General features: G+C 38.6%; 1 protein-coding gene across 3 annotated transcripts in view; it reads right to left on the reverse strand.

Moving 5' to 3' along the window:
• Positions 1 to 2,290: 2,290 nt before the first annotated feature.
• The window catches only part of MED14 (mediator complex subunit 14), a 77,748-nt gene continuing 54,388 nt past the window's right edge, over positions 2,291 to 25,650 (reverse strand). Inside the window, exons 22-31 of one of the 3 annotated variants that reach the window (XM_010597778.3) lie at positions 23,256 to 23,402; positions 19,037 to 19,148; positions 15,041 to 15,172; positions 12,970 to 13,152; positions 11,819 to 12,054; positions 9,435 to 9,614; positions 9,234 to 9,341; positions 6,148 to 6,273; positions 5,572 to 5,764; positions 2,291 to 2,898 (exon numbers count right to left, since the gene is read on the reverse strand). In XM_010597778.3, coding sequence (XP_010596080.3) covers positions 2,825 to 2,898; positions 5,572 to 5,764; positions 6,148 to 6,273; positions 9,234 to 9,341; positions 9,435 to 9,614; positions 11,819 to 12,054; positions 12,970 to 13,152; positions 15,041 to 15,172; positions 19,037 to 19,148; positions 23,256 to 23,402 — 1,491 coding nt within the window. In that variant the 3' untranslated portion in view covers positions 2,291 to 2,824. The remainder of the gene's footprint in view (positions 2,899 to 5,571; positions 5,765 to 6,147; positions 6,274 to 9,233; positions 9,342 to 9,434; positions 9,615 to 11,818; positions 12,055 to 12,969; positions 13,153 to 15,040; positions 15,173 to 19,036; positions 19,149 to 23,255; positions 23,403 to 25,650) is intronic. The other 2 variants (XM_064278148.1, XM_064278147.1) reach the window with 2 other exon arrangements.

The following is a 25,650-nucleotide window of genomic DNA, read 5'->3' on the forward strand; positions in this document are numbered from 1 at the left end:
AAAACTAAAATGAAAATTGCACAAGAAACAATGAAATGTACTCTAAATTTTTTCTTTTCCGTCCTTTAAATTCTTCGAATATAAGTTCTCTTAAAATTTTCTGTATACTGATTTTATACCAGGAACACCTGGATGGTAAATAAATACTAAAGTAAAATGTAACAGGTATTTTTTTGGAGGAAAAAAAACCATGAAAGAAATGAACGAATTTTTATGTTGAAATTGGATCAGAATTCAGAATAGCAAAATTATACTTCTTGAAGTTATCAAATTAACCATGGTCCAAAGAATGACTAAAAGATTGTTAGTATCCTGTGGCTGAACTGGTTATTGTGTTAACTGCAACACAGTGAAGTTAATAGTAGACACATAAATGCAAAATTTTAGTTTATCCTTGCACTTAGCTCACTCAGAATTTTCAAAGGTAAGGTTCAGCCCTTATTAATAGCCTCCAATGGATACAATCTGTTAAAGTTCTCACCTTCTTCTCTGCTAATTCTGCAAGTACTTCTACACAATCTGAAACGGCATTTAAGCAGATGGGGAAAGAAAGTTGGCAAATCAGGACCAATTTCCCGTTTCAAGGTTAAACTGGTACTAAACCAGACTACTCTCCAAAGCATCAAAATTAAGAGAGTTGGTAGTTCTCTGAAACTTGTATAAGTTTTATTTATTACTGATAGTACTAAAGTCACATTGAAAACACCTTAAAGTTAAGACCCAACCTACGTATTAGGAAAAATTACTACGGGCATTGAACCCCTTTGGTTGAACCTGGATAATGAAAGAGGCAAAAGGCGTGGTTTTGTGATGAAATCTAAGATTCAAATGCTAAATGTTTCCAAGCTTTAATAAAGTACACACCAATTCCAAGTACCAAGCATAATATCAAAATTCAAATTTATGGGTTTACTTTCAATAAGCACCAAGGGCAAATTCTGTTCACTGAATCCTATCTTTTGATTTTCACAATGCATTCAGAGATGAGTTATCATTGAATGCATCATGTTTAAAAATGCAATTAACATTTCAAAATCACACTTAAAACGGAAAATACCTCAAAAGTTTACTAATAAAATTATGTGAAACAATATTATCCTGCAGATAAAAATACACTTCTTGTATATATATGTAGATTTCTACATGAAAGAAAGGATTCAGCGCTGAATAGAAAAGGGCTGATCCTTGATAAAGACATTTTAGATTGTCAAACTGATGTTATTACCATTGTAAGAAGAGGGGAAAACAGAAGGATACAAGGCAAGTTAAAGGAAGGATAGAAGTTTAGTCACCAGCTCCTGAACAGTGACAGAGTTGGCTGAGAAACAGGAGATGAAGGCAGAAGTGAGACACAGAAGAAAAGCAAAGAAGGCCTCAACTCTGACCGAAAATAAAGCATCGAGCAAGATTCAGAACGGACATGATATAGCTGCAGTGAGATGCTCAATTAAATTGTCTTAAAGTGGAATTAGACAAACCATCTAAAATTTAATGGAGAATCAGTATTACAGGGACCAGCATGTTATTATCATTTTTAAAGCTTTCCCAACAATGTCAAATCCCCAGAAGACCTTTGTTTTGGATCGCATCCTTTGAAACTTAAACAGTCCCTTACTAACTGGGAGGAAAGCAAAGCGCTCCAAAAAGAAACCCTGCTGAGATGTGTCAGTACCAGAAAGCCCACTTGACCCTGGACAGGCACAGACTGAGCACTGGATTTTGGAGTCTTCAGAACGAGAGGACCGGGCCGGGCCTTTTCCAAGCAAGACGTTCTTTTTGTTGACAAGGAATTAACTTGAGACTGTTTAGAACAAGCCCAATTTTGGTGGGGGGTGAGGGAGAGAAGTTACGGAGATAAGGAAACATTACAGAAATTTCACGCAAGGGTAAAGCATTAAAATTCTTGGTTTCCTAATTAACGCTGTAGGCAGAAGTATCTTATAAACAAAATTCGCCTAACAGAAAAGTTCCCACACCCTCAACAGATGCGAATGACTGCATTATTTGAGATCCTTGATCAACAGGAACCACTTACTGTCCCTTCAAAGACTAGATTCTTTCCTTGTCACCCAAATCCTACACTGAAAAGACCACCAAGGTGCTAAATGTCAACCATCAGTTAGGTTAGGAATGTCTGAAGAAAATAAATTAACCTTGAAATAAAGGAGCAGATGTTTTTGGTCAAATTTCAGACATGAATTGTTAGAATTATTGGCCCCACCAGGTGAAAGATGAAGGGAGGCCCTGAAAAGTCTATAGAGCTTATACACACACAAGTGAGTGTCATTGTTTTTGTTTTGTTTTGTTTTAACCTAGTTTTATTAAATATTGTTTCTTTGGGATCTGTTTATAACAATTCCCAGAACATTTCCATGTAAAGATTCAAAGCGGTCATATTAAAATACAGCTTCAATATAAAGTTTATCACAGTTTTACAGTATTCAAAAATGACAGACCTTCCTTAAAAAAACAAAACAAAAAAGGACTATTACACCCAAAACATGAGAAAACAATTAAATAAACAAGTTTGGCATTTTCATAACTTTATAGTATAAAACAGAATATTAAATCTATTACTGGCAAGTGGACACCTAGTCGGAAATGTGTCCCATTTAAACACACTATACAAGTTAACTATACAAAAGATTGATGGTTTTTGCTGAAAAGAACTGCACCCTGAAATTTTTTGCCAGTTTAGAATTTTTAACTCTTAAAGTCAAAAAGTCCATTTTCTTTTTTAAACTGAAGGCTGAGTTCATAATTTTTTTTTGTTGTTGTTGTTTTGTCTCATTTGTCAGCCTTCCTGGTTTAAAAACAATAGTGTTTATGGACGCCCACCAGGGGGCAGTGTAAGATTAGCCATTAAATCACGAACAGCTGCAAATATTGTGCATTCACCTGCAACAGAGAAAAATGGTCATTAGCTATCCGCAGTATCAGGAAAGATGATGTCAACACGCCGGTGGGGAAGGGGTAACTAAATTCAAAATTAATAAGAACTTTAAAGATCCAAATAAAAGACTAATTGCCCATATTATAGCAGCTTAAGCTTTGGTGTTATCAGACGATATTGGTTTGGGTTTTGTTCTTTCCTCAGGAGAAAATTTTGGCAACTCCCAGTTTTTGAATTTAAGAAGATATGCCTAGAGCTTCTCTATAGAAACACTGCAACACTGGATAAGCCTCTTGAAGTTGGGCTTTAAGTCTACCAACAACTTGCTTACGCATTTTGAATCTAACAAAAAGATCTTGTTTATATTTGTGCGTTAGTTGTATCCTTGGTGGTGGCCTCATACTGTTCATTAAAGGCTAGATGAAAATGTCATGCCAGCACCGTCCAATAGATGTGGGAAATGTTCTATACTTGTGCTGTGGGTCCTGGGCACTTGTAATTTAGCTAGTATGACCGAGGAACTAAATTTTAAATTTAATTTTAATTTATTTAAACTTAAATGGTGGTACAGTGGTTAAGAGCTCAGGCTGCTAGCCAAAACGGTCTGCAGTTCGAATCCACCAGCTGCTCCCTGGAAACCGTATGGGGCAGTTCTGCTCTGTCCTGGAGGGTCGCTGTGAGTCAGAATTGACTCAACAGCAACGGGTTTTTTTGTTTTATGGCTAGTGGCCGTCATATTGGACAGTGCAGGTCTTTGACAGCTATTGAAATTTTTCCCCAAATTTCAAGGACGTGGTCAACTTCTGGCATTCAACATTAAAGTCAATTACATAAAAATGTAAAGTGATTTTTCTTAAAAGCACTTCATGGGGAGGGGGAGGTGATGGGTTTGGGAGGAGAGGAAGGCGGGTGAAGTATGGCACACCAACAATCCAAACACAAGATTTGTCTGGGGGTGCTGATGATTCATCCTCTCAATTCCCCCGGTGCTCAAAGAAACCAAACACCCTGCCTCTCACTCCTTATAAATATCACAAATATTTAAATATTATTAACAAAACCAATTGTAAATAGTGTAAACCAAAAGCTGGATCCCTTCACTAGAGCATGCCGAACAACACAGTGGCTAAAAGTGAGAGAAGAACTGAAGACCTCATGTGAATAATGGCCTTCTGGCAAAGGTAAGGATGTACAATGACACCATGTAAGTTATTGCCACCTTCTCGCCAATCACAGGAAAATTAAGGCACAGGAAGAAAATGAAACCCAAAGGTTTGCCCAGCCTAAGGTAAAAATAAAAAGAAAATCACTTCTCAAATAGTTCAACAATTTCTTAAGTAAAAGAAGAAATTATATCTTTCCTTTTCTCTCTGTTTAGAAAATGTATTTTCATTACTGCTAGGTTGAAATACTTGCTTAATCCCAACAGGATCAAAATATTCTTGCCTTTTAATTTTAAATTACACCGAGACATCATTATGGTGATCATCTGCTTATGACAGAATGGTGTTTATTATCAAAGTTCTATTGGACTGCTACTCTGACAATTCGGATCACTTTAAACTTTGACTCTGGAGGATCTATTTTTTAGCTGATAGAAGAGATAAGTCAAAGGATGAAAGCAGAAAACTGTAAGAAGTGGAAGAAGCATTACAACAAAAGCAGCATCCCCTTCTCTACTGCCCAGTGTATTCCTTGTAGACTATGATTAAATGGAAACTCGCCTATGTATACAATATGGGGAAACAAACAGCTAAAAATCAGACTTCTCCTGACTGCTGTTTCTAGTAAAATTTTGACATTGTAGTAACTAGAAATGTTTTAGAGAACAACTTTCCCTCATTTCAAAACATAATTATTTTGTCAAACTATTCTAAACAGAAAGATATATAGGATCTTCCTTAATATTGGAAATAAACAAAATTCAAATTTAATTTTCTTAACATTAGAAATAAACAAAATGGAAAAGTTCTCTTTGCTGAGCTTTATACTTGGTAACCAAAATTTAGCACTGCCAAGAGTTACATGTTAAGCATATGCTACTTCAGTATTGAAGGGACCTTGTTTGTTTTTCCAGAAACTTTCTGGTTTCCTCAAAAATGTTCAGTTTGAGAGCTTCATTGTGCACTTGGTGAAAAGTTCACTTGCACCCGCCTGACACTTATATAAGAAGCCCAAAAATCAACGATGCCATTTGTATCAATTTTTATTCTTCACAAAACATTTAGAAGATACAGAACTTTTAATATTATTCTATTCATGATTGAACCATGAAATATCAGAAATTAACATGCATTTCAACTTTGTGATGTACAGAGTGGCGGGTATCGATAGTAGGGCAGGAATTCACAGCCATGGAAAATTTTTATCATCCTAATCTAGGGCTTCATGGCAACGTATGCTATAAATACAAGCTTCTGGCATTAGCAACTGGGTCAGTCCCAATAGTAAATCACTAACAAAAAAAAGTCCAGGCAGCAGAGAAATGGACAAAACAGAAGAACGAATGAGAAAGGAAGAAAGCGACAGGCAGACATTAAGAGGGTCACAGCAGCCAGAGTTCTATTACTAAGATAGGGGGTGGGTGGGTAGAGAGGGAGAAGAGGGGACAAGGGGGTGTCTCTCAAAAGAATCTTGATAACATATATGCAATAAAATAGCATCTACTGGTCATGTACCTTGTCGTGGTGGATTCATCTCTGCAAACCTCTTCAGAATGTTGCTGACCATCATGGGGGCAGCAACAGAAGAGTTCTGCTGTCTGGGGATATCTGCCTGCTGGGTTGTGCCTGAAGCCATGTCATAAATGATCGGAACTATAATACTAACAGGTTCTTGGGGAGGGACTGATGTTTTCTGAGTGAGTTGGAGCTGCAGACACACAAAACACACAAAAAGAAGAAAAACAGTGAGAAAATAAAACATCTATCTGAATTTATCAAAGGCACTATCGTTTACTTATCATTTCAGGTTAAGATACACCAAGCGAAAGAAAATTAAATAAGACAGAGAAGTGGCAAACAACCAAATTATTATCATGGTTAAGATGCAACTGTGTCACACGATTACTTAGTTCAATAAACTTATCACCAAAGGAACCAGGATTACATGAAGTCTAAACTGGTAATTAAGGAATCTAGGCCTATATTTGAAAATAATAGATAATTTATGCAGTCATCTAAAAGTTGCTCTATCATCCTTATAACGCTTTTCACCCAGGAGCTCTGCACACACAGATACCAGGTGGTACTTACAAAAAAAAGCATTTTGGATTTCAGCACCACAGCAGGCGTCCCAGGAGGTGCTATCGGTGGTGCGCTGGGTGGGATCGTCAGGCAAAACTGAACATTCCATTTTAGCTGTGTTGCCTGGTCAGGGAACTGTTTTAGCAAAACAAATCATGATAAAGTCATATGAACATTTAAAATTATATTCTAGTATAGGATTCTGACAGGTTAGAATTTTATTCTATACCTAATTATTAACAGAACATAAAATTGGTAAACTGCATTTTCTCAAAAGAAATGTATACATGAAGTTACTAAGTGAAAAGTCAACTAGATTTATGTAATATGTTCTCCTTCCTTCCTTCCCACCTAATTAGTTCCCAAGGCCAATGATTTTGCTTCCAGTGTCTCTGACATCTATCCCTGCCTCTGAATTTTCACTGATGCTAGTGCTCCCACTCCCAGCCCATCCTTACACCAGTGCCAGACACATATCTCAGACCATGATTCTGATCTAGCTCACAATGTTCAGTGACAGTCAGTGACAAACACTGCCCCCCTCAACTAAGGACCAACACCTATACCTGGCATTCAATGCCCTTCTTCACTGGAGTCAATCTAGACTTCCAGTCTCATTTCCAACTTCTTCCCCAAACTAGCCAAATGTGTTAGTGATTTAAAATTATATCCACTAGTGCTTTTATAACCATAAAAACATTTCTTCCTTTAAAAACCTGAATAGGTTTCTTTTGACATAAACAATGTTCCCTATAACCTATCAGATCAGAAGCCAAATGTTGAGCCCCTTGATTTTTAGTGGGGCACATGGGAGGTCTGAATAAAGAACTACTACAGTTCTAGACTCTCTTCCAGCTAGATGTGTCCACATCCTGGCCAAAAAGATGTAAGTGGAAGTACGGCATGCAACTTCCCCTAAAGGAGAAGAGATAGGTCCTTCTCCCTCTTTTCCTTCCTATTATCTAGAATGCTGAGTGGTTCATCTTGAACCACGGGCTGAATTTGAGACTAGAAGTAATTATGTGTTAGGGTAACAGGAGAGAAAGAGCTTAGGTCCTTAACATTGTGGCTCAAAATATTATCCTGGATCCCCTACCCTGGGTCTTTGACATGAGAGAAAAACAAACTTCTATCTTGTTTAAGCTATGGGTATCTTGGGCTTGCTGCCACTTACAACAAAACCTAATGCTAGCAAAAACAGAGAAAACCTTATTCATCTATACAATCAGCCATGTTAACAGGAAAATGGAGAAGCCCACACAATTATCTCAATTAATGCAGAAAAAGCACTGATAAAACCGGACACTTATTTGTTATCAAAATTTTAAGCTAGGAAGAGGACACTTCCTTAATCTGATGGTATCTACCAAAAACCTCCAGAAAACATTGTATTAAATGATAAAATGATTAAGAAAGTTCAGCAAGGTTGCTAGAGAGGAATTTCATTACATTTGTATACATCAGCATCAAAGAATTAGAAAATGTAATTCAGAAAAGATATCATTTACAATACCAACAAAAAAATAAAGAATTCAGGAATAAAGCTGAGAAAAGATGTACAAGACCTTGCCCTATGACAGAGAAAGACTTATTATGAAGCTACAATAATTAAGTGTGGCGATGACACAAGGCAAGACGGCAGATCAATGGAACAGAATAACCATGTAAATATGGAAATTTGATATATGACAGATACAGCATTGCAGATCTGGAGAAAGGGTGATTATATAAATATTGCTATGACAACTGGTTATTCACATGAGAGAGAGAGAAGGGGGGGGAAGATGCCCTACCCTACACTATACACAAGAAGTACAGGTGGGCTAAAGACTTTAATGTGAAAAGATTAAAAAAAAAAAAAAGTTTGGCAATACCAATTGCTGCTAAAGATTGGAAAAAAGGAAATCTTTCATTTCTGGTAGAAGTGTAAATTCGTACAAAACCAAACCAAACCTATTGCCCTCGAGTCAATTCTGACTCATGGTGACCCTATAGAACAGAGCAGAACTGCCCTCTAGAGTTTCTAAGGAGAGGCTGGTGGATTCGAACTGTCGAACTTTTGGTTAGCAGCCAAGTTCTTAACCACATTAATCTAATCAAATTTCACATACTTAACTTTTCTGTGCCTTAGGCTCGTTATTTCTTTAAGACTGGGCTGAAATCAGTACTCATTCATAGGGTTGAGAGAATTAGATATAACATGTAAAAATTTTAATATAGGAGAAGATAATGGTTGTGATATGGAACGCTATAAAAATCAAAAACCAAACCTGTTGCCCTCGAGTCAATTCTGACTCATAGCGGCCCTATGGAATGCTATACCCAGCCCACATGGAATGCTATAGAACAGTGAAATACAGATAGGAGGAGCCTTTCAGACATGATAATGAATTAAAAAAAAAAAGAGCAAATCCTAAAAGAATTTGGTGTGGTACTATCTATCTAAAATTCAAAATTTGAAAAACTTAAGCAAGATATTGCTGATATTGCTGAAGAAATTTACATATGTGGTAAAATTATAAAGAAAAGCAAGGGAATGATAGACATAAAATTCCTCCTGGGTGTAAAGAATGGGAATACAATCAGGAAAGGACATACGAGTGGCTTCAAATAATAACAGAAATGTTGTTTTCTTTAGCTCTGTGGTGAGAACATAGGTATGTCTCACTCTTGAGTACTTACACATATGTTATAAATATATATACATAATAAAAAATGGAAAAAAGTACAAAATGGGATGTGTATAATGGTATTTCATTTAAAAAAAGTATGTAGGAGAGATACATGTGTTTGCTTTTATGAATGGACCATTTTTTGAAAAATAGACAAGATATTGTAACTCTAGTTGCCTCTGGGGAGGGGGACTGGCTGGACAGGGATGGTTAAGATCATTTTTCTCAGTATCATCTTACTGGAAACTCAAAAGATACAACAGAATTGGGTTACCATTCAAAGATAAATAAATTAAAAAGTTAAGAATTTAAGAGAAAAATGGAAGAAAGTAAGTGGATGAAAACCAATAAACATTGCTCCTACCAACTCCAACCTCCTCAAATAGATAATTCTATAAAAGTATGGCTTTCTCTGTAACTTACCAGCTCTAGTTTCATAATATGCACACAGTCTCTGAGGATGTGTGTAGGCGCTCCTAACAGCTTGGTGAAAGCTATCAAAGTATTGGCTTTAAATGGTGGTCCTGCAACCTATAGAGATAAATAAAGTAAATTACTCTTCATCCTACCTTGACTCTTCTGTTTCATTAATTATATTAAAATTATGCATTATTAAATACAAACTCTTGTCTCAAAGAATTTCTCCAAAACTTGAAGTTCATCAGGTTTCCACTGTCCTGCATTTTCAGGGGTCACTTTTAGCTGAAGTGTTTGGTTGGTTTTGGGACTAAGGGCTACTCTGCATTTCAGTGCATCAGTCTTAAACATGATCACTCCTGGTTCATTGGAATTTATTAGCTGTAGCTGGAAAACAAGAAGGATGCATGAAATTAACATGTATGACAAAGAAGAAATGAAAATGTTACTAAGGGGATTGTTTCAAGAGGAAAACAAATAAGCAGATACCTGTTTCAAGACATCTAGGTATTGAGTATCGACAACTACTAACATTATCACAACCAGACATTACGTGCCTCTTGATGGAAAAACATAACACTAAAGTATTCTTGCAAAACAACAATGAACTTGAACCTGAATTCAGTAGTTAGGCCCAGAGGATTGATCAATATTATAGGAAATATGGGAGCCGAAAGAACATGTTAAACGATTCTAACAGGATACAATCAGCAAAATCCGGACTGAGAACACTACAGGATAAATGACATGGTTTTTTTCAACAAATAAGATGTATAAGGAGAAAGGAAAGGAAAAGAGGGGGAACCTCCTGTTTAAAACTCCACCCACTGCCCCTGAGTGGATTCATAGCAACCTTGTAGGACGGAGTAGAACTGCCCCATAGGGTTTCCAAGGCTGTAAATCTTTAAGGAAGCAGACTGCCACACCTTCCTCCCATGGAGGAGCTGATGGGTTCAAACTACCAACATTTAGGTTAGCAGCCAAGCGCTTAACCGCTGTGCCACCAGGGTTCCTTATTGTTTAAAAGGGACTTAAAATAACTTATATGGATTCTGCTTTAGACTGTAACAAATCAGATAACTGAGGAAATCTTACACCAACTAGGTAGCTGATGATAAAGAAACTGTTGCTTTTTTAGTTATGATAATGGTACGGTGGTTATTTTTTTAAGAGTTTGTACTTTTTAGTGATAAATACTAACATTTTTATGAATGAAATGATATGCTGTCTGGGATTTGCTGTGAAACAATCTGGAGGGAGGAGATACAGATGAATTGCTCTGAGTTAGCTGTTGAAGGTGGGTGATGAGAACATTATATTCTACTTTTGTATATTTCTAAAATTTTCCGCACTAAAAAGTTTTTAAAAAACGGCACAGTGGAAAAAAAGAATAAGAGTATAATTACAAAATGCCACATCCGGATTGGGCCCTTACTCTATAGTCCAGGGATTGGCAAACGTTTTCTCTAAAGGGTCACATAGTAAATATTTTACATGAGCCCTATGGTTTCTCAACGATATTGTTCTAGCACAAAAGTAGACAGATAATATGTAAATGATGGGCATGACTGTGGTCCAATACAACTTTATTTACAAAAACACGTGGCAGGCAGGGCCATAGTATACTGACCCCTGTCCTAAATTAATATGTTGATTATGAAGATGAGCAAAACGAGGTTCAGAGAGCTGAAGGCTTACATGACTTGTAAGTGGCAGAGGCGAGGATAGATTACAGGTCTGCTAATTACCCTTTTAAATGCTAATTTATTCAACATATTTTAAAACTTTTTTTTTTCAAATCTGAATATAAAGGTTGCTAAGATGGCTTGATGCCAACCTTGGGATAGATATTTCAGACATTTACCTTTCTAACTACATTAACACAAACATATATCAATAATAATTAAAAATAATATGTATTGAATATCAAGGCATTATGCTAAGGGATTTACATGAAGTATCTCAAATTCCCACAATGATATCAGCTAGGTAGATACTATTACCTACTATTACCAAGCTTGTACTAGCAGGTGGTACAGCCTGGCTACAAGCCAGGCAGCCTGACTCTAGAACTGGTGCTCTCAATCAGTCCTTGGAACTATCTCTTACAAGCATCACAACAGGATGGATTAGAAGTCTTTTTCTATAAGGGTTTTAAATAAATCCAAGTATTCAAAAAGCAGTTTCCACTCTTGTGACCATAAATAACTGTATTCCAATGGAGACTCAGATTCAAAGTCAGCCTGCCTGCAAAGCATTCCAGAGGGCAAATAGTTACTCATATGCTACCCTCTCCAAGCCCAGATCCTGGCTGCACTTGTTCTGTGATATCACGGTGATCTATCTCCATGTCCATGTTAGCCACATAACATGGAAGCCACAGCACAGCAAGCTATAGATTGTACAAATGCTAATGTAAGAATGGAAAAGAAAAGAGTAGAGCTCAGTTTGAACAGGGTGAAAAGCTAATTCTAACAAACTGGTTAAAGGGGAGGAGGGAGTATCACTTTAGTTTCAGCTCCTACTCTGCAGGACAACTTAGCACTCTGCCTTTGAAAATCACCACTTACGAGGTCACTTGCTAGACATACCGTTTCTTGTTGAATAATTCTTTGAAGATGTCGTCTCATGATGACTGATCCAAGGAATCTCTCAAGTGGAGAACAAAGGTAACTACCTGCCAGGCCAGGTACGAGGCCTGGTGTTGGAGAGGGCAGCAGTAAAATGTTCAAGGCACTGTGAGTGAGGATGGTAGGGATGGATGCTGCCCAAGAGCGCTGAGGTAGTTTACGAGGTGGAGGCATGTTTGTTGGCATCGTTTGGGAACCTTTTAGGAAAGAAAGTATGTTCATTTCACCTACCAATTACCAGTACCACATTGTTTCCTGTTTTCCTTTTATTACAAATCTTTGAGATGCTAATCAGTCTGTACTGTTTTAGTTACTCCTTGTGGCTGACTGTTAGCAAAAAATGGCCACAATTATTCTCTTGCCTGTATTTATGTCCCCTGCAAGGTGACTTGACAGAAACCCCTTCAAGAGGTGGAGTTTATTTTCTCCACCTGGAATATGGGTTGGCCTTGTAACTTGCTTTGGCCAACAGAATATCATGGAAGTGACAATGTACCATTTGCAGCCTAGGCTTCCACTTTCTGGGAACCCTGTATTGTGAACAAGCCCGGACTAGTGTGATTTAGTATGAGAGAACACATGGAGCAGAGAGAAGCCATCCTAGCTGAGGCCATCTTAGCCCAGCGAGCCCCTTGGCAACCCAGCAGCTGACCAGACACAGGAGAGAGCCCAGCAGAGCCTGGAAGAACCACTCAGCTACACTTAGCCCAAACTGCCAACCTACAGAATTGTGAACTCATATATGACTGTTGTTTTAAGCCACTAGAAATTACATAGCAAAAGCTAACTAATGTATTCATACAAGTCTCTTCTGTGTGTATTTGCATAATCGTGTGAGTTAATGTAAGATATCTTTCAAGGTCTGGGATGGCAGCTAAGAGTGAGCAGTCATGATAGAGGTACTGGGACCCAACTGATAAAGTATTTGGAGAAGATATTCTCCGTTCTTACGTTTGCTGTTAACTGATTTACTACCTGGATAAAAGTTGAAGTTATAAAGTATCCATCCCCATTCAAAAACTAGGTCATGACTTTCAAATATAAGGATGAAATAAAATAGGTCATTTGTTGATTATATTAAAAACAGACACAAAAATGTTGGTGACACTGACTTGTTCCAGCTCGAGGGGAATGAGAAGCATCTGGAACCGGAGAATGTAACGATGGGTTAGCTGGTGACATTCCAGGCATGCGTGTTGCTGGTGAGGGGCCAGACACTTGAGGAGACCCCGGCCAGTTCCCCGCTCGTCCACTTGGTGACACCATAGTGTATGGAGAACTAGGGTCAAGAGTTCCTGCAAAAATGTACACAAGTGTTTCCAAAACCTGTATTTTAGTAATTGAACAATAGGTGATGGCATTCAAATCCTTATGTGGTGATAATTTTATTTTTTCTTTCAATAAAATGGTGTTTCGCTGATGCCTGATCCTTCTTAACATGCCATATCTGAATCTCTCTTTTGTATAATTTATGTTCTTTTCAACATGATACAAGATTTAGAAAAATAAAAAGACCCAGGGAGGATAAAATTTACCTTCACAGAAGCTTCAACATGTGGAATATGTAACAATCTACTTTATGCTGTGTAACCTACTAAGCAAAAAATTTCAAAGCTCTCTTAAGGCAGAAGTCTTCTTATATATTTTAGCTAACCCTCAAAAATTGTGTTTTCATTCTACCCAGAGAAGGCTGAGGAGAAGAAAAATTTCCATTTTCTTTATTTAGTAAAAGTTACATTGACTAAGTTTTGAAAAGCAGCAACTTCCCCAACGATTTGATATTTAAATTTCATCCCACAGAAACCTTCAATATAATGTTTATATCCCTTTATAGCTAAATGACACAATGAGGAAATATTTCTACTGTATGTCAGAGTAAATGGTCCTCACTTATAAAAAGAGCTCTTACAAATCAATTAAGAACACCACAATAAGAACATAGGCAAAGGATATAAACTGGCAGTCACAAAATAAGAAACATCAAAGACCAATAAACAACAACAACAAAAGGTTCAACTTCACTATTAGTCAAAGAAACAAACAAAAAGGCATCACTTTTCACCTATCAAAATGGCCAAGGCTTTTTCCAAAATTATAATACCCCATGTTGGCAATGATGCAGGAAAACAGACATTCTTGTATGATGCTAGAGGAAATTAGTACAGCCTTTCAGGCGAGCAATGTGCAGTATGTTTCGAAAGCTTCAGAATTTCTCAAACCCTTTGAAACTCAGCAATTCCACTTGTAGGAACTTACCTAAGGAAATAATCATGGATGTGAGCAGAGATGGCACCATTTTTAATTGTGACAAAATGGAAACGTTCTAAACGTGTAATAGGAGAGCAGTTAAATTATGGTATACCCAGACAAGGGAATATAATGAAGCCATTACCATGATGATGTAGAATTTTTACCGACAGAAATGTCCCCGCAAATGTTAACAGTTGAAGTAAAATTACAGATACTATGCAGCTGTAAAAAATGAGGAAGTTCTTTATGTTCTGATATGGCATGATACTCATGATATATTAACTGAAAAAAGTAAGGCACTGAACACTGTGCATAGTGTGCTAAGAGCACTTATGTGTACTTGCTTGTGTATGCATAAGACAACTCTGCAAGAATACATGAGAAATTAATAACACTAAATACCTCTGAGAAGAGGAACTAGGTGGTTGGCGGAGTAGAAAGCAAACTTTTCACTGACTACCTCCGGAATTTTGAATCTATTTGAACCAATTTTAAAATAGAATTTTTGAGTTACAAAGTTAAGAAATTCAAGTCTCAAAACAATCCATACGTAGGATCCCCATATTTTTGGAAGGACAGGAATCTTTGAGGGGGGAGACAGGCAAATGGGTAGAGAGCAAGTGAGAGCAACAGAGATGTGAACAGGCAGGCAAGCAGGGAGTGTGCGACAGGAAGAGCAAGGCAGAACGAGTGCGACAGAGAAAGAAAGCGAGGAGACAGAGACAGAGAGAGAAACTCCAAAGTGGAGACAGACTAGCTGGTGGTTATCTCTGCCTGGTGGAATTAGGGAAGATTTATTTTCTTTTTGCTTGAGCGATACTTTTGCCATTTCCCCAATAAACATGTGCTAATTTTGCAATAAGAAAATTATTTAAGAAAAACTACTTTCACATCAAGCTCTTATGCTGCAGCGATTTCCATGAAGGGACTCACCATGTGGACTAGCAAAACTGGCCCCTGGTCCTATTGAGATTCCATGCGAGGATGGGGGAGGAGTTGGAACAAATGACGCTGGTGATGGGGCTCTCAAAGCCCCACTGGGGGAGCTGGCGGCATGTAGATTTCCTAATGAAGGAAAATAATTATAGATGACCTTGCAGGACACGTTTTATGTCCTGTCCAAGGACCCCAAGTTAAGAATCTCTCCACAGACTAAAGAAACAAGTAGTAAAGCTCATATAAATAGTGCAAAGAAAAATTGGAAAGATTTCATTATCAAAAAAAGAGGGCCAATTCCCATGGGCCCAAATTCCAGCTCTTATATTGACTGACTTTTCCCCCCATACCGAGTGTACTTTTTATTCATTTGCTCACTCATTCAACAAGTAGGCACAGACACCAATTTCACATCAAGCACTGTTCTAAGCACTGGGGATGCAGCAGTTCATAAGAGACAAAAATTCCTATCCTCATGGAGCTTATACTCTAGTGGAATGAAAAAGACGAACAAATATATGCTAGGCAGTGGTTAAGTGTTATGGAGAAAAATAGAGCAGGGTAAGTGGGGGGAGAGGTTAATTGTATAGTGGTGGAGGTGGGTGCTACTAGTTACCATGTGTATATATATAGCAATCAGAGAAGACCCCTCTAAGAAAGGGACGTTGGAGCCGAAACATGAAGAAAGTGAAGGATAAGGCATGAGGATATCCAAGGGACAAGATATTCCAGGCAAACAATAATAGAAGCCGGTGTAAATAACAGGGAGGAAGCCAGTGTGGCCAGAACAGAGTGAGCAACAGGAGAGTGGTAGGAGATGAGGCCAATGAGGTTGGGGCAGTCCAGATCACATGGGGACTTGTAGGCCACTCTGAGGGCTTAGGATTCACTCTGAATGAGATGGGAAACTATGCAATGGCTGGTCCCTGGTCCTGTCCATGGACGGGAAGGTAGTTTGAGGCAATCATTAATAATCCAGGTGAGAGATGATAAGTGGCTTGGGCAAGAGTGACAAAGGCTGAGGTGGTGAAAAATGGTTGGATTCTAAATACATTCTGAAGACAGAGCCACAGTATCTGGCAACTGACTGAATGTGGGGTGTGAAAAAAAGGAGTCCAGGATGACTCTAACGGCTTTGGCCCAGAGAGGAGGAAGGAAGGGGTTACCAATTACTGAGGTGGGGTGTCTGTGGGCGGGTGGGGATCAGGAGTCTGGAAATACAGGACTAGAGTTCAGGGGGATGGTCTACATTGGAGAGTCACAAGCTTAAATGTGATACTTAAAGCCAAAGGGCTAGTTTTCATTTAGGATTATGAAAGGGGAAACTATGACTACCAAAACAACGAGTACAAACAACACAAAAATATTTGCTATCTTACAATAGAACCATCATTAATATCAGCAGGTTTCAAATCCTCTATTACGTAAGGTAATTTTATATTTTTTTATGTTCTACAATACCTAATACAGTACCTTACATTGAATAAATATGATAATCAACCTGATTAACCTTTAAGTGTTATATTTATATATTTGATCTGTGACCTGGGCAAGTAACTCAGTTTTCCTCTATACTCCATAGGTTTGCTGTGAGGATTAAATGAGTAATGTGCTTGGAACAGGGCTTGGCATATAGTAAGCAGTATATACGTGTTTGCTACTATAATTATTTTAAAATAACTATTTCCTCTTCCTTTTATGCAAAAACAATCTCAACTCATATTCTAGAAACACACTCCCCTTGGGTTCTATGACCCTGTTTCTCCTATTTTCCTCCTTGCTCCCTAGCTGCTCCTTAGGCTCCGAGTCAGTTAACTTCTGGAGTTCCTCAAGGGCTGAACTCACCCAGACAGTCCTAGATATGACAGTGACTTCCAAGTCTTCATCTGTGGTCCAACTATATCTCATGAGCTGTAGGCCTCAATATACCCCAACTGCCTAGTGGCTTAGAATTCTCCCAGAGACTTGAAAATTCAACAGATTCAATAGAACTCAACTCCTTCCCTTCAAAATCTGCTCCCCTACCACTCTTGCCCTTCTCAGTTTTGCAAACTTAACTCTGACCTTCCCCTATGAAAACCCAGTAATAATTCCCCACTACCCAGACAATAAAGTCCAAAATCTCTAACAGAGCACTGTCTTTCTCCCCTGGCTCTCCATGCTCCAGCCTTTAGGGACTGCCCATTCACAGTCCTCTGGGATCTTAGGCTTCACATGCTCTGCACATTCTGCCTAGAGTACTCTCCTCCCTCCAGGCCCCTACACCCGACTAACTCCAACCCGCCTTTCAAATCTCAGTCTAACCAGTGTGTTGGGGGAGGGGTAGATGAAGTAGGTGGCAAGGAAGGCATCTCCAGGCAAGAAACCCCTTGTTGAGTGCTCCTTCAGAAGCCTGAGTGCCTCTTTTGTAACACTCATCATACTTGGTCTTTCATACGAAGACTGCTTCTAAAACTAAGTATAAACAAGGGACGCCCCCACCGCCCCCTGAAAAGCGGGGAAAAAAAATCTAAAGATTCATAAAATGAGGACGAATTTTTTTTTTAAACCACTTCTATAGTCATCTGAAGAGCAACCTGAGTGGCTCCAGTGTGAGACACGGGGGAGGGGTGGGATCGCCAGCATGTGAGCACTTGGGCAGTGACAGATGTGGAATAGCCCAATCCAGGCCACAAAGCACATTACAACGAACTGACCAAATCCCCCTTGTTAGAGGCATTTGTCATGTGTCTGGCCCCATACTGAAGACTTGATGTGAATTATTTCATTAAGGTCTCTTATCTCTAAGCAAAAGGTATTATATTTTTCCCATTTTATAAATGAAGTTTAACTGGTTAACAAGTGATGTCCTTATATCTCCCATCCACAGATTAACAAGGTTCTACTGTCAATATAAACTTCATAGACACACACATAAAAACATACACACATACATATATACAAAATTTTTTATTTCATAAAGGAAAAAATTGTGTTGCAAATTCTGATATGCAATGTGAAAACTTACGAGCAAATGTACTTGCTGTGTTTAATGTCATTTAATAATCAGAATTTTATGTAGCATGTTTTTCTTGTTTTCTGATGAGTCCAATTGCCCTTAACTGGTGCAACACTACTTAATGCATTCTTTAGTTGAGTAGACTCATGTATTCATATTAGTTTTTTACTATACTTAAACTTTTAAAAAATTATTTAATTTCTTATCATACTTTATATCCCACATTACATATCATACCTTATATGCTAAAACTTTTCTTTTTTAAACATCATTACGCTCTAGAAATATTAATGTGGAGCAGATCAGGAATGGGTGAGACCTGGCAGGTATCCAGAAATCTCATCCCTGTCTTGCCTGCTAGAAAGACTTGCAGGGCTGGTATCTGGCTCACTGCTGAGTCCCTGGCACCATGTAACAAGTGCTCGAGAGATACCACTGAATTGTTCAGTTAAAAGGAAAAATTTGGCATTCTCAAGCAATCTTACAGCACTCTTCACGGGGTTGCCATCAGAGTCATTTTGTCTGGACAAGCTGGCTACGCACTGCCCAACTCCAGGAGGTACCATTCACATGTACCAGGGGTCTGCAAACTTTTTCTGTAAGAGACCGTTGCAGCAGGAAAGCAGCTATAGACAATACATAAATGAGTCTGGCTGTGTTTGAACAAAAATTTATTTACAAAAACTGCAGCGGGTGGGATTTGGCCCACAGGATGTAAGTTGCCGACCTCTGACATAAATCTTGTGATTAGCACTTCCTGAAGTTGTGCCACGAGGCTGGCCCTGGGTGACAACATCTCTACCTAATTCAAACTTTTAAATAGTGCTCCCAAACCATCAACACAGGTTTCACAACCTGGCCGCAGTGAACGAATGGCAAATAGACACAGACTAAAAAAGCAGTTCCCTCTGACGCCTAAGGGCTAACATGCGTAGTGTTTCTATATACACAGGATTGGAAAGTTGAACCTGACCAGAGAATAAGTAATAGCTTACCTGGGGACTGTGTGTGCATCATAGAGGGAGACTGATTAACTGTGCTGTGGTAAGATGTAGGAGGTGAAGTAAGAGGGTAAGCGCCTGACGATCCCGGCTGCTTTGGAAATGGCTGAAAATAAGAAAATTAAATGTTGGTAAGATAGCCAACGGCATATAGTGTGACAGTGTGGCTTTCCTCAATTATAGCTACAGTGTTAACGCTACATACTTCATTGGTTACCAAATAGGAAACACGAAGTATGAAAATGTGCAAAATACACATCAATAACACAAGTCTTTAAAAACTCTGACTCCCAAAGTATTAATAAAAAAACTTCAGGATAATCTAATTACATTTTTTTTTAATTGAGGTATGGCTCACATGTAGTAAAGTGCACAAATTTTAAGTGTATAAGTGTATAGCTTGATGAATTTTAACTACCACACAGATCAATACATAGAACATTTCCAACGCTCCAGAGATCTCCCTAGTACACCTTTCAAGTCTTTAATGCCTTCCCGTCTTTATCGACTCCCCAAAGGGGAGCACTATTCTTACTTCCATCACTTAACCTTAGTTTTGCCTCTTTTTACATTTTGTATAAATACTGAATGTACTCTTTAGTGACTGGCTTCTTTCGTTCAATATTATGTTAGTGAAATTCCTCCATGCTGTTGCATGCGGCAGTAACGCACTGCCGTCGAGTCGATTCCGACTCATAGCGACCCTATAGGACAGGGTAGAACTGGCCCATAGAGTTTCCAAGGAGCGCCTGGCGGATTCAAGCTGCCGACCTCTTGGTTAGCTGACACAGCACTTAACCACTACGCCACCAGGGTTTCCGCATGCAGCAGTAGTGTGTTCTTTTTCATTTCTGTAAAGTATTCCATTGTATGACTATATCCCAATTTATTCATCTATTCTACTACTGATGAATATTTGTTTAAAATTGTTTTCAATAAATAATGCTGCTATGAATATTTTTTTTGTGTTTTTTGATTTGTTTCTGTTGGGTATATGCCTAAGAGTTGAATTGCTAAATTATACACAATGCTCAACTTTAGCACTTTAGAATACTGTCAAACACTATCCAAAGTGGTTGTATCATTTTACACACCCTCCGGTAGTAAATGAGAGTCTTCGTTGCTCCTAACACCAAATGGTGGCAAGGATCAAGTTTTTCTTTTTTTAAGCTATTTTTGTGGGTATGGAGTGGTATGACACTGTGGTTTGTATTTATTTCTGTGATACCAAAATGATGTTGAGTGTCTTTTCTATATGCTTACTGGTCATTTGGACATCCTCTTTTGTGAAATGTCTTGAATCTTTTATCATTTTAAAAACTGGCTTGTCTTTTTTTTTTCCTTACGGATTTTTCCTATTCTATTTAAAAAAAATTATAGAATCCAGGCTAACTCACAAGCTACAAAATCATATATTTGACTCTATTGTTTTATCCAGTAATGCAGACTGTACCTTTCTTTCTGGAGATTTAAGCCACATGACCATATTAATCAAAATTATGACATTCCTAACCTTTTATATGTTCTGCCTTTCCTTCCTCCTAGACTAAAATTGTGCACCCTAAAGAAAGAAAAGCTATCTGTTAACATTAAGCAAAATGTTCATGAAACCCTTTATGAACATTCTTTCCCTTACAACTCTCTTATCAAGTGGGTTAACAGTTTAGAAAATAAGAATATAGTATGGATATCTGGTAAACAGAAAGGAACTGAAAACTGAAATCTTTCCAAAAACTGCATATTTCTAAGCATACCTAAGGCTAAAGCTGCTGAATAAGGACATTAAGCTACAGCAGATATTCTTTTTAAAGAATCCTGACTGGCATTAAATGCCAAACTTCTTAATTAAAAATTTTAAACTCTACTTATAGGTAGAATACAGAGCAAAACAGTAGAAAATTCTAACTTTTCTCCCATTTACCTACTTCTAATCCTTTTGGACTTATTTTTCTAGTTAAAAATCTCATGTTCAGTATGAAATGCCACTGGTACTTAGAGGTCTTAGCAAAATCAGAGTATCAGTAGCCCAGCACTATAGGCTCTTATTGGGTCAGATTATGATTTTTTCCATAACAAAAATCATTGTAGATGGGCCAATGAATGACTTATTTGGGAAGAGGGGAGAACACTGTCCCCTTCTCCCTCCACTGCTGCCATCACATTGGCCCTGCTATGGCTGTGGGTCAGTAGTCAGCCCTGATAACATAACTCTGCTCAGTGACTTCTTTCCCCAAAAAGACGTGGCTCATACTCCTTGCTCCCTATCAGGTACAGGGAGGACCTACATCACAACAAAGTGGCTTCCACAGAAAAGAGTTGCTTTTGTATCTACTGGGCTGAAGCACTTCTCCCAGCACCCTTAGAGGGACAGACCTTACTCAAGACAGCCCCTAACACAAGACCTGCTGAGGGAATGTGAGCCTCACACCCTGGTGCATAGAGGCATTCACATAGGGTTTTGCTGAGCTCTCCTGTATCTTCATAAAAGTTTAGAAGGGAAACTAATAATGAGGAAAGAAACCTTAAATAGCTGTTAGGGGCAACTCACCTCTCACAAAACCATCCTCTAGTAAGAGTCTAGTACTTTGTCAAAGACGTAAGCCCTATAACTTCTCACTGAAGAGTTTCAGTTACTAAATAGCTAGACCAGAAGCTAGATATCAGAGTTTCCAAGGGCTACCTTAACAAAATATCACAAGTGGATGGCTTTAAAGAACAGAAATTAATTTTCTCCAAGCTTTGGAGGCTAAAAGTCCAAATCAGGGTCTTAGCCATATGGATTTCTTCTGTGGGCCTCTCCCCTAGTTTCTGCTGGCAGTTGCAATCTTTAGTGTTTCTTTGCTGCTTATAGCTTCATCTATAGTTCCTATACTCTGTTGTATAGGGTCGCTATGAGTCAGAATCGACTTGACAGCAACGGGTTTTATAGTTCCTTTGCTGCTTCCAGATGTGTCTGTCCTCATCATCACTTGGTGTCTCGCCCTGTGTGTGTGTGTCTATCCCTGTCTGTTTTCCCTTTTTATAAGACACCACTCAAAACAGATTAAGTTTAGGACCCATTCTACTCCAGTATGACCTCATTAACATAAAAGAAAACCACTATTTCCAAACAGGGTCACATTCACAAGTATAGGCGTTAGGACTTCAACATAACTTTTGGGGGGACACAATTCAAACCACAGCCCTAGACAGTAGAAAATGCTGTGGGAATGCCAAACTATGTAAGTGAATTTTCAGCACAAGAAATGCTGTTTCATGAACGCTTATGGGTGAGAAGCAGTGAGTTATTTTATAAATCTAATCTAAAGGATGTGCTGTGCCAAAGAATCTTGCCTATGAGTTATGTGTTCACACACAACTATAAATGTAACCACTGAAGACCCCAGCCCAGAGGTAAGAAGCCTCTCCACAGCTACACACGTACTTTCCAGGATAGGGAGTCACACAACGCTGGTGAAGGGGTAAAAGGATCACTGGCTGTGGGTCACTGGTCGCCCTCTATTTCAGAATGGTCAGTGAGAAAACAAAAGCCTGGTCTGGGAAACCCTGGTGGCATAGTGGTTAAGTGCTACAGCTGCTAACCAAAGGGTCAGCAGTTCGAATCTGCCAGGCGCTCCCTGGAAACTCTGTGGGGCAGTTCTACTCTGTCCTTTAGAGTCGCTATGAGTCGGAATCGACTCAACAGCACTGGGTTTGGTTTTTTGGTTTTGGTAGCCTGCTCAACTATCAGACATATGAAGGTGATGGGACAGAACTCAAAGCTCTTTAGGATTCTATAATGTGGCTTAACTAAATGGTGTGAGAAGAAAACCCTTGAAGTTTGTACACTTGTTCTCTGCAGCAGGCCCTACTGAACATCACTAGACATTTAGTTCACTGTGCTCTACTTTAATGACACCTGTCTTTCAAGACATGGTGATGACACTCTCCCAAAGATGTCCTTAGATCCTGCAGATGGTGTTTCCACCCTTGGGATCACATAAAGTCACTTGAAGCACACTGGTGATCTGAGGTTAATGCTGCTTCTGGTACTATTCACTTCTCATCACTGGACACTTCCCCTATTCTCTATCACTAGTTTTTCATATAGATTTCCCAGGCATCTTGGGCTCACCAAGGACCTCCTCGTCTTCCAATGAAGAAGCCTAGGCACCTGTAAAATCTATTAAGTTACAGAAATGTGACACTATTTGGAATTTCAGCTAGACATTACCTGTTGCTGGGGTGGTGGCTGGGGCTGGAGTTGTGATATTAAAGAATCCATCATATCTCCTCCTATAGGGGAAGGGGGGTTATCATCTTCATTTACAGACCTTCTTCGAGCATCCTGATTGCTGTCAACAAACATGTTCAGGAATGTCTACGGAATTAAAGAAGGAAAACTTAGATTATTTTACCTAACTTTAATAAGATATTTCTAATCGTTTAAGAATATTTTAACAAAAACAGCATATTATGTCCATCCTGAAATATAAATTTGATACACATCACTATTATTAGGACAGCCTGGAAGAGACATTCATAATTATGAAAGGCAGATTGCGGGCGGGGGGGGGGGGATGACTGAGGAAAACAGTTAACAACAAAAACATCTAACTCAAAAATTCTATCAACTAAGATATAATACCCAAGCAAAAAGTTGAAGAAAAAAGTATATCCTAGCACCTCTTAAAACCAGGTCAAAATCTTTTCTTATTAACTTCTGACTCAGAAAAGAGGGGGGAAAATGAAAAGCTGTATGTACAATACAAGTAACTTTAAAGACTTGGAAAAATTCCCATTTAGTGAAAGTTCTTACTTGTTTTAAGCTAGAAAACATGACAGAGAAAAACTGAACAAAGAGACTAAGCCAGCTTTTTAATTTTTATCTTATACAACTTAATCTTGAACCACTGAGACCAGGACAGCCTTTTTTTTTTAACAGGATATCATCAAAAAATTGAGCAAGGCTAGCTGAGTTTGTGCCTCAAGCACAAATTCTCTGTCTTTTAATATCCTCCACCTTCTCAACCTCCAAAAATACAGGCCATAAGCTTATCAGAATCACTGGAAAGCTTTTTAAAGTCCACATTCTGACTTCCAATTAAAGATGACAGATTCATAACACACACATTTCATCTCTTCCCTCCCAATACCCTACTAAAACTATAGGGAAAAAAAATTTTTAAGCAGTAAGTTATAAAGATTAAAAAAAAACTGGAAGCAGAGAATAGCAATACATTCTGGAGGCTGCAGAGCAGATGGCTGAGTGGTAACTGAATTACCAATGTGAGTTTCCAAATAGAAAGGGCCCACTCAGTCACACAAGTACCCATCTGAAGTTGCAGAAGAGAAGTAAAAGACCACAGAAGCTTCCTTAGAGAAACAAAGGTGCAAGAATTAGAACAACATTAAACATCTCAACAGTCACAATGGAAGCCAGAAGACAATGGAGCAAATGCCTTAAAAACCCTTACAGAAAATGATCACCAACTTAGAATTCTATGCCTACTTACTCTCTCAATTAGATGAGAGTGAATTAAAGATGTCTGCAGAAATGCAAGGTCTCAAATGAGCCTTCCTTTCATAAGAAGCTGTGGTAGAAGGTACTCCACCAAAGCAAGGGCAGAAACCAAGAAAAACGCATGGAATATTGAATGTTCTGAGAGGTGAGTTATATAACTGGGAGAGAGCTTACAGTTGAGTTAGTGACAGAGAAAGCTAAGCAAAAAAAAAAAGTCAAGTATTAATTTCCAGGAAAATAAAGAACAAGAAAGGAAAAGTAATCATAGTCAACTGGATGGCCTGAAGAACGGTGTTTATATATTCATCATACAGACACTGAAAATTATCTAATCAAAATTACTACCTGGAGCCCTGGTGGGGCAATGGTTAAGAGCTGCGAATCCACCAGCTGCTCCTTTGAAACCCTATGGGGCAGTTCTACTCTGTCCTATAGGGTTGCTATGAGTCAGAACTGACTCGATGGCAATGGGTTTGATTTTTTGGTCCTATGGATTGAACTGTGTTCTCCCAAAATATGTGTTGTAAATCCTAACCTCTATGCCAGTGGTTATAATACCATTTAGGAACGGGTTGTCTTCGTTTTGTCTTCATTATGTTAATGAGGCAGGGTTAGTGTAAAGTGTATCTTGAGTCAATCTCTTTCGAGATATAAAAGATGTTAAACAAGCAAGCAAAGTAGAGATGGGGGAAGACAGATTCCAAGCCACATGGAGGTCTCCAAGGAACCAGGAAGCAAAAGTTGAGGACACAAGGACCTTCCTCCAGAGCTAACAGAGCCTTCCCCTACAGCTGGCGCTCTGAATTCAGACTACTAAACCCAGAGCTATCAAGTCGATTCCGACCCTATAGGACAGAGTAGAAACTACCCCATAGAGTTTCCAAGGAGCACCTGGTGGATTCAAACTGTCAACCCTTTGGTTAGCAGCCGTAGCACTTAACTACTACGCCACCAGGGTTTCCATTCAGACTACCAGCCTCCTAAATTGTGAGAAAATAATAAAGCCACCCGCTTGCGGTATTTCTGTTATAGCAGCACTAGATAACTAAGACAATACCTAGCCATACTGTAAGGCTAGGAGGAATAGCCTGGATAGGGGAACAGG

Source organism: Loxodonta africana, chromosome X (assembly GCF_030014295.1).
Source record: "Loxodonta africana isolate mLoxAfr1 chromosome X, mLoxAfr1.hap2, whole genome shotgun sequence".
Classification (NCBI taxonomy): Eukaryota; Metazoa; Chordata; class Mammalia; order Proboscidea; family Elephantidae; genus Loxodonta; species Loxodonta africana.